The sequence below is a fragment of the Lactuca virosa genome, chromosome 4 (genome assembly GCF_052849685.1).
Source record: "Lactuca virosa cultivar CGN04683 chromosome 4, Lactuca_virosa_CGN04683_v6, whole genome shotgun sequence".
Classification (NCBI taxonomy): Eukaryota; Viridiplantae; Streptophyta; class Magnoliopsida; order Asterales; family Asteraceae; genus Lactuca; species Lactuca virosa.
In genome coordinates, this window is record NC_136429.1 from 182,203,701 (window position 1) to 182,213,806 (window position 10,106).

Sequence of the window (10,106 nt, forward strand, 5' to 3'; positions counted from 1 at the left end):
AAACAAGGTCATGTTGACCCCTATAACTACATGTAAGAAAACATCTTAAACAAAAAAATTAAACAAAGGGACAAACCTACATGATATGCATTTCGTGATGCTCTACCTATTTTGAGATGCATATATGAACTTGTGAGACTCTGTGTGGCATCATGTGATATGTGATGCTCGATTTCATGCTGAATAAATGGATTTTTTGGGCTCGGTTTCAAGATGAAGGTCTAAATCTTTGAGGCTCTACGTTGGATTTTGGAATTTTGAATTGTTAGATTAGTCTTTTTGGGTTAGAAAATGGCTTTAGAATTTACACTTTAAGATATTAAAGACCAAATTAAAGAGAATGGATGAAATCGGATTAGTATACACTCTTATGATCCAATGTGCGATCCTATGAACTTAAGTTTGATCTTGCTTCAAAACCAATATTATTAAGGTGGTAGAAATTCATTTCCTCCAACCCATTATGAGTACGCTTTAAAATCATGGTTTTTTTTTTTAAAGATCAAACGATACTACGAGTGTACGATTAAAATCCTGATCTTACTAAAACAACAAACCACCACTCAAATGTAGGTTAAAGTTTAGAACGGCTGAATAGGTTAAATCTCATTTGAATCCATTTTATATATATATATATATATATATATATATATATATATATATATATATATATATATATATATATATATATATATATATATATATATATATATATATATATATATATATATATATATACTGTATTTTAAACCAAAAATAATATATTTTAGTAATTTAGAAAAATTTCCCATGCAAGCTACAAATGGGATGCTATCACAGGGGGCGTTGAGGGGGGCAAAGTGGGCAGCTGCACATGGCCCAATTTTTTTTATTATATATTTTTATTTAAAAATAAAAAATTATAATAACGATAAAAACCTTTTTTTTATTGTTGGTCATAGGCCTTTAAAAAAATTTAACTTCTTAGAACCGGCCCTCGTGTTATGGAAGCAAATAGAGTACAAGTTTACTCCCATCTTACAAGTTGACGTATTACACTTTTGGTGCAGTCCATCATCAATTTTCGCACCAGCCCTCAACCTCGTGATTTTCGTCATGCCCACGTTCTCCCCCAATTCAACAACTCCAGTTTTTGATTCCCCTTTTGTTTAGACTTCAAATTTCACATACGAAGTGTTCATTTTAACCAGGCAATCCGCAAATGGCCGTGTCTATGGGTTCTTACGGTTGTATTGCTGGGGTTTATGACGATTTGGTTGCATCTCCAAAGCAAGCCATCTCTAAATCCCCAATTTCTACCTTTTCTTTTGGTTCGGATCCTGCTAGACACTTCTGTGTTTCCCCCAAATCCAGGTATGCTACTAAATCAACTTATAAATTCCAACCCCAGTTCTATTTCAGTAAGCTGTCTGCATTGTGTGATTTTTGATCTCTCAAGATTTCTAAGGTTTCTTTCTGTCTGTAAATACATGAAATCTCGAATTTCAAAGTTTAATAACACTGATTTGACCACTTTTTAGCTAATTTTTGTAGCTATCGTCTTAATTCAAAATGGATTAGCAACTTTTAAGTATAATTCAGAATTTCACAGCCGATATACAGTTTCATAAGTAAGAAAATGAAAATAGAATAATCGTTATCGTTAGGAATTTAGGATCCAAAGCACCATCGATTTCTTTTATAACACGCATCACGGATTCAGGATCTACGTTTTTTTGTTTTTTGTTTTGTTTTGTTATCCTGATGTGGGTTCTTACCCAGATTATCATATTCACTGAGAACTATGATTCCAAAAGCTTCAGCCACAGCTTTAGAGGTATCAAGAAAGAATTTGTTCTAAAACTTCAATTTTGTCTTGTAAACTTATCTAATTTCATTCGTGTCTTCAATCTGGTGTCGAACAGGATGAAATTTATCAGGAAACTGATGATGTTCCGATTCCAAAGGTGATCATAGACCAGGATTCGGATCTCAATGCAACTTTCGTACAGATTACCTTCGGGAATCGCCTTGGAGCTCTTCTTGACACTGTACGTCTGCCCATCAATTTTGTTTTTTCATCATTAGAAACTTATATCCATCTAACCGTTTTGTGATTGTGGGATAAATGTAAAAATATATGTACAGATGAACGCTCTGCAAAATCTTGGACTAAATGTTGTGAAAGCAAATGTTCATCTAGATTCTTCAGGGAAACACACCAAGTTTTCAATCACTAAAGCGTAAGTATTGAGCTATATCTATCTTTTTATCAAATTACATCATTGTTTTCTTACATAATTTCAGCAAGAAACATTTATAAAAAACATCATGAATCTATTATTAATAAAGCATCAATTTTTAAAATTTTGATTAATTTATATCCGGTTTCTTTGCAGCTCAACTGGGCGTAAGGTTGAAGACCCAGAGTTGCTTGAAGCAATTCGTTTAACAATTATTAGCAATCTTCTTAAATATCACCCAGTATTCTCCTCGTCTTGATCTTTATAAAATAGGCAAATTACAGAAAAACCATTATATTTTGGACAGTTTTGTTGTTTAATAACTTATACTTTATTATTTCCAATCAAACCATATAAGTTTCATACAATTTGTAAGAGGTCAAAATGCTAATCTGGAAATTTGTTAATTTGAAAAAAAGTCAGAAACTTTTATGGTTTTATTGGAAAAAAAAAAAAACGTATTAGTGGTTAAACTGCAAAACTGCCGAAAATATAATATATATATTTTTAACTGTAATGACTAATGTGCCCTTACGAACTTTATGAAATTGATGGCCTATAGGAATCAAGTGCCCAGTTAGCAATGGGGGAAGCCTTTGGAATCGAGGCACCAAAAAATAAGGTACTAATCAATAATCATCACCTTTTAACATATAATTAAGCCAGCAACTGCATTACCTTTTAAATTTAAACTTTATAGAATTTTTGTATGTAAAGTTGTGCATTTAACTATTTATCAAATATTTTTTTTCTCCTAATAATTGGTGGACTATTCCAGATTGATGTGGACATTGCAACACGCATACATGTGTATGACGATGGCCCTAATCGAAGGTCAAATAGGAAACATATAGATATTATGTATTTCTGTTATCAAAAGAGAAAAAAAAAAGTGATGAACATAGAGTGTTGGATTATGCAGTTTGCTCTCAGTAGAAACCGCAGATCGGCCTGGATTACTGGTAGATCTTGTAAAGATTTTCACGGACATAAATGTTGCAGTGGAGTCAGGCGAGTTTGACACTGAGGTAATCTGAAACCTGTTATTGGGTTCTGGGTCCCACAATGACTAGACACTGTCCTATCTGTCTCTATATACATGGGAGTCTTTTTGAAAGTAAATCAAAAAACTCTTCGTGTAAAGTAGTTAAAAAGCAATCTTTTTCTGTTATTCTTTTAGCAAACCCTGAGCTGGCCCACACTGTCTGTGTATGTAAATAAGTTACACAGTGGTCCATCAAGGGAGCCCAATTTACATTGAATCTGTTCGAGACTTGATGACTTATTAAATTGCAATGTAGGGGTTGTTGGCAAAGGGTAAATTTCATGTGAATTATAGGGGAAAATCACTTATTGAGCCACTTCAACAGGTGATTTGAGAATTCACAATCACAGCATGATTTTTAGGGTGTAAGATTTTAAGTTTAAGAAACATTTTGTAGGTTTTGGCAAATAGTTTACGATACTTTCTGAGGAGACCAACAACAGAGGATTCGAGTTTTTGAAGGATTCTGCAAGATGCAAGTTTATACAATTACAACTTGCTTATCGTTACTTCACTTTTGTATTTACAATTTTACATATTTCTGAAACGTTTGTGCATTACGTTGATGCTTCTTAAATCTTACTCCATGCTACTTGTTTTGTTACTTTAACTTGTGCAAATTGCATGTAGAATGTTTCTATTTTAGGAAACATACGTTCAGAATAAACGTTTAACATAAGATTATACGTTTGTAACTAAATGCAGGATCATATTACCAATAAGTCAATTTTTAATTTAGGTAACCAGGTTTATTAATTGAGTATAAACTCGTAACAAAGATCTTAATTATTGTTTTGAAAGAAATGAAATAACTTTCTAAACTATAAATCTCATGGTCCATGTGATTATTGATGGTTTATTAATTGAGAATAAAGTCAATTATTATAAGGTAGAAGGAAACTGTCCTTAACCTTATCCGAACCTTGAGTTTATCTAGTTTTGTAGACTTCTAAAAGATTAAGGCAAGAAAAATCTAATAAACTCACAATATGTTCTTCCTCCCACTTGCGTACATATAAAACTTTGTCTGTGTATTATTCGGATGATAACCTAGCGATGTTTCTATCATTTTCTGATATTTTACACATTTGTGCTCACAAAATCTTGATTTAATAATACAAAATACACAAGTATTCTAGACTCGGTTTTGATTTTTTTGACAGAATATGTTAAAATTAGAATGGTCAAATACAAAAGTTACAATATTGCAATACGATATAATACTTTATGTTTAGAAGATGCATATAAGCATCATCTTAAATGGGGACAATTCGTGATTGGGTATTTGGGTATGGCATGAAAATGGATGAGATAATGAGTTGAGTTTTTGGGACATGGTGTAATGATGGCATGACTCATGATGGTAGTTATCAAGATTACACATTTGTGGGCAATATGAGAACTACTTCATGCAATCATCCTTTCAAGCCCATACATGGATCATGGATGTCTCCATCATCATTTTCGTCTTTTATATATATGATTGGTTTTATAACATTAATTTTAATGTTTTACCAATCTTGAAATTGGAATTATTTTATTTAATATTTTAAATGGGATTTTATTTTTGTTGTAGGTGACTTGTAGGATGGCCAAAATTAGAAGATATGATGATGTATGAGGCTCAAATGGTGCTAACCATTTTTCTTGGGAAACTAAACTGTCTCTTGTTGGCTGTTGCCTAATATATATATATATATATATATATATATATATATATATATATATATATATATATATATATATATATATATATATATATATATATATATATATATATATATATATATATATATATATAAGGCAGAAAATAGAAAGCATGGTGGTTATAAAAGAGGGTGGAATGGTGAAGCTAAATGAGATATATAGATAGAATCGATTCTTGCAAGATGTCTACAACAATTGGAAAAGGAGCTCAAAACATGCATACCTTCTACATAAAGTAAGCTCTAATTACGTTATATACATTTCTTATTTTCTTTAAAGATATGAAGAAGATTATGTATATATAAGTTCTAGATTAGAACTTAAAATCAGATGTGTTGTAAATTAGTAGCATCCAATTGTATGTATTTTCAGTCTTTTGTGTGCTAAATATATAAATTTTTTTTTCTCTTTATACGTAACATGTCTACAGTGATGAATAAACATATAACCTTGGGCTACTTTGGAAAATAATTTGATTTATTCTTGATAATGGTTCAGATGTTATTTTACAAATAAAAAGATAATCAAGGAAACAGCAAAATTGATAAATTAATTATGGAGTTTTTTTCTATGGTTTGATGAAATAATGAAGTAATGAAATGTATTGAAGAGATATAACAGGGGTATATGTGAACATGGTACGGTACCGATTTATTTTTTCTTTAAACTATGTACAGTAATTTTTGCTACCAGTATCATACTAAGTATACTTCGTACCAACTCGTTTTGGCTACCAACAAGTTTGGTTGGTACAAATTTGTAATCATATATATATATATATATATATATATATATATATATATATATATATATATATATATATATATATAGGTTGGTACAATATTATCAACCAAACATATTGACAACTTTTTTGGTTCGATTGATAACATGTTGGTTGGTTTTCTGCATATTTAACATTCATATTTAACAATGCTAAACAGGGGTACCATCTTCATTAATTAAAATAATATTGTAACTATTATTTAGTATGAGTTTTTATTAATACAACTGTTATCATTATTATTACCGTTATTATTGTCATTATATTGACACTATTATTAGTATTATCAATATTTTCATTATCACCAATTATTATTTATTAATTTAATATATATTTTACAAAAAAATCAATTATTAGTAAAAAATGGAAAAATTAAATTCATAAATCTATTATTCATAATCTATTACAAATAGCGTTGATGTACCTAACTAAATTGCACATAATTGGTTCTAAAACCAATCATGATGGATTTTTGGATTTTAAAAGCCATCATAGAATCGTTTCCAATAATAATTACATGTTTTCGAAAATTTGAATTGATTTTGATTAAAATATTTGGAAGAAAACCAAAAAATTAGTCTTCAATATAGGTAAAAGGTTCCCTTACAATTTTACTAAAACTACAGGGTTTGTTTCTTTCATAAGATAATGTTGGATGAATTGTTTTTGAAACAATTGTTTTTCACGCATTCCATATTGAACGAGAATTAGAAATGAAAGAGGTAGCAAGACTTATAAAAGTGAATGATTGACAACTATTTCTACCGATGTTACTTTTAAGTCTTCACCTTAGTCATTGAAAATTTATAACTTTAAAGTACAGCTAATAAATATTTGACGGGTATTGGTTTTGAAATGTCACAATTAATAAGTATTTTACTAGACTGTTCATCTATTTTGGGGAGGGAAAACCATTTTTTTCATAGATTTGGAAGGGAATCCCTAGTTTTTAAGGGCCAGGGGAGACCTATTTTAATTGATATCGATTGATGTGGTAAGAGAAGTATATCCATTGCATTTACATGGGAGTGATTAGTGTGCGATAACATCTTATTTATCCAAACAATAATAATAATAAATCTCAGTAATAAATTCTTAGAAATTTCACATTAGAATGACTTAGTTATTTAAATAAATAACTTATCAATATTATTACAAAACAATTTTACACTCACATAACGTATATAAATACAGTACATGAATACATTAAGTATCTTATAAAAAAATCATTTAACTAGTGTGATTCAAAACAAATAATTATATTTTAATACATTAATTTGATTTTTTTTATTTGTCAACTTCTACAAATTAATATAAAGCATTTCAGTTACTTGATATTATTTTAATTTATTTTTAATAACCAAATGATAATATATTACAAATAAAAAAAACACAAACTTCATCAAACACAATTATTTTTAGCTTAAGATGTTAAATATTATATTAAGTAACTAAAAATAATAAATAATATAATTCATAATTTATATTTTTTGTTCTTACCTTTAATATTTCTTTTCCATCTAGTTTTCAATAAAGTAATATGGTTGAATAATCGTTAGCTGATTTCCGTATTTTATTTAATATATATTTTTAGTTTATATGATACTTTTGTTATTTTGAAATGTTTAATCTTTGAAACTTCAAACAAAATTCTAAATATTAAAAGACAACATCTTAATCTTAATTCTTTATATATAATCATTTAACTTGTTTAAAAATAAATATAACAAAAATCAAGATACTAAAAATATTTAATTTTATATGATACTTTTGTTATTTTCGAACTAAAAACATTTTCCCAACTAAAAGGCAATTTTTGAAATTGCTATTTCGAACTAAAATTTCAAAATTGTTTTTCTTATTACCAAAAATAAGTTTTAAAATTGTTTTTTTGTCAAAAAATAAATAAAATAATACATATTTATTTCAAAATAATAAATTTTCAAACTTGATGATCATTTATATTTCTTGTTGAAAGGTTGATAAGGAAATCTAGTTATTGGAGTAAATATTTAACTCAACAAAGAAACCAACTGCCACCATATCTTTATACAATCACTTTGATTACAGTATCTATATTTTATTCACAAAAATCTAAATGCTCAATGGTTGATGATCTATGCTTCAATATTACCATGAGACAAGAATAACATTCGTTCAAAGTCACTGATTCATTAATTTCTCTTAATCTTGAATTTAATTTGTTAAATTAAACAATGATTACGTATAATTTGCATTTTTTTGAACGGCTATTACAGTTTATAAGATCATGAAAAACTAAGTATATTTATAAATTATTTCCAGACCAGCATTGAGAAAGGCATATCATAGCAGAAAGAGTGGGGGTGCTGATCATACTACAAAACTGAACCATGACGAAGCTAAGAACAAGAATTTGTGCAGTGGGTCTCTTTCAGATGCTAATATCGTTTGGGTCCCTGATGGTCGTACTGGAATCTATTACCCTAAGGGACAAGAAAAAGTCATTGAAGACGTCCCTTCTAATGCTGCAAAGGATTACACTGTAAATTGGTTTTCTATGCCATAAAATCTGTTGTGATTTTCTTCCTTGCAAAGTATGATCGTTGTGGAATCTTGAAGAGAATCTGGAAGTAATAAACTCTAAGAACTCATGTGATTTGTGTTCATATATTGTCTTTGAGTTGGCTGATGTTTTGCAAAAGAAAAGCAAACCGAGAGTTGTCAAATGCGAATATATATAAAACACACTGAAGATACCAACAATTATCTAAATATTGCAACAAAAATACAATAAAGCCAAATTATTACAGATTACAAACAAAGATTATATTTATCCTAATAATTGGGATATGGATAATTGCTTCAGTCACTTAATCAGGTCCATTTGATACGAAAAAATTAATTACAAAGTAATGGAACGAACAAGGTAATAGAATGAGCAATATAAAGAGTTGAATTATTACAAAGATTAAATGATCTGTTTTTTGGGAAAAAGTTGGTGAGTAAGACCCCTACCGAAGATGTTGGCATACTGGTAGGCCGAAGGTATGTGAAGAACTCAGATGTGGCCAAGGTTGACTTTTTTCCGAATAAAATGTATATTCATCTCGATTGTTTCATGTTTTGATGTTTAACTGGATTGGTAGATAAGTAAATCGTTGAGACATTATCTCAATAGACCAATGTGGTCCAATGAAGAGGTAAGTGAAGTTCTAATAGGAGTAGAGGTGCACAAAACTAGGATTTGATATGATCCGATCCAGTTTAGGAGATGTCACTTTTAATCCGATCCGGCCCAAATCCGATTCGGATTTGGGAAGATTTGGTCCAAATCCGATCCAACCTTGCCAACTAGGATGAACATGTTGTTCACGCAATGGTTTTTGCCGATGCACCTATTATGGGGCGGTGTGATTGGCCGACATGCTTGGCCGACATCCCTTACCAATTAGGATGTCGTTGGGAGATGCCATCGCACTATGTATAGCCTTAAGGCCTCACATTCAAACCAAATGCAATATTGATTTTCCATTTCACATCATAATTAATAAATGTTGCATAAATGAGGTTTTATAAACCTAAATTAGGGTTTATTTAGAAATTTGTTTTTATGTTTAGTACTTTTCAAGTAACGACTTTTGGAGTATTGTATTCTTTTAAATAATGTATGTTTAGGTATCATTGTTAGGCATTTCATCTTTTAGGGCTTGCATATCTTAATTAATATATATTTAGTTTTTAATTTTAAGTAATGTATATTTAGGTATGATAGCTTTAAATTATTGTATCTTCTGTTTCTTAATAATTAACAAAATATGATATATTTAGTAAAATTGTGATAGGTTCAGTTACTTTAAAGGGATAATTTCTAGACTTTTTGCGTTAGAGCGTATTCTAACTGCTAAAAACTCCCAAGAAAATATTTTGGAGGCTTTTGAAAGGGAGCCGGGGGCGGGTCGTCACAATTACTCAATTGTAAGAGTTGTGTTCTAAGCTTGAAGATGTTTTTTTATATTATTTTTATTATTTTTTTAATTTTTAACTTTTAATTTTTATTTATTTATTTTTTAATGTGCTGCATCGATACACTTGATATTTAGAGGTTAATGGATGTTTCTTTGTTTCGTCTACGAGAACTTGTTTAGATTATTTTTTGCTGGGAAATGCTCCAATTTCTACCAACCGGAATACTTTAACTCCTAGAAAAATAAATTTTTTCTTTGGGGGATTAATAGGGATAGGATCCCATCTCGTTAAAACCTCCGAGATAAAGGAATTGATCTAGAGTCGATGCTTTTCCCGGTGTGCTCTCAGACGGATGAGTACACTGATCATCCCTTCTCTTCTTGCACTTTATTAGTTCCCATTT

General features: G+C 29.6%; 1 protein-coding gene and 1 long non-coding RNA gene across 2 annotated transcripts; both read left to right on the plus strand.

Annotated features, from left to right (window-relative positions):
- Positions 1 to 1,012: 1,012 nt before the first annotated feature.
- LOC145107796 (ACT domain-containing protein DS12, chloroplastic-like) lies at positions 1,013 to 3,871 on the plus strand. Its single transcript, XM_079044746.1, has 10 exons — positions 1,013 to 1,353; positions 1,762 to 1,816; positions 1,905 to 2,030; positions 2,128 to 2,222; positions 2,379 to 2,463; positions 2,785 to 2,844; positions 3,001 to 3,056; positions 3,145 to 3,250; positions 3,524 to 3,592; positions 3,665 to 3,871. Exons 1-10 carry the CDS (start codon positions 1,202 to 1,204, stop codon positions 3,725 to 3,727), a joined length of 867 nt encoding a protein of 288 aa, XP_078900872.1. The 5' UTR covers positions 1,013 to 1,201; the 3' UTR covers positions 3,728 to 3,871.
- Positions 3,872 to 5,097: 1,226 nt separating this feature from the next.
- Positions 5,098 to 8,403, plus strand: LOC145168643 (uncharacterized). The gene is made up of 2 exons (XR_013741980.1): positions 5,098 to 5,209; positions 8,060 to 8,403. It is a non-coding gene; the product is annotated as an uncharacterized LOC145168643 (long non-coding RNA).
- Positions 8,404 to 10,106: the final 1,703 nt, after the last annotated feature.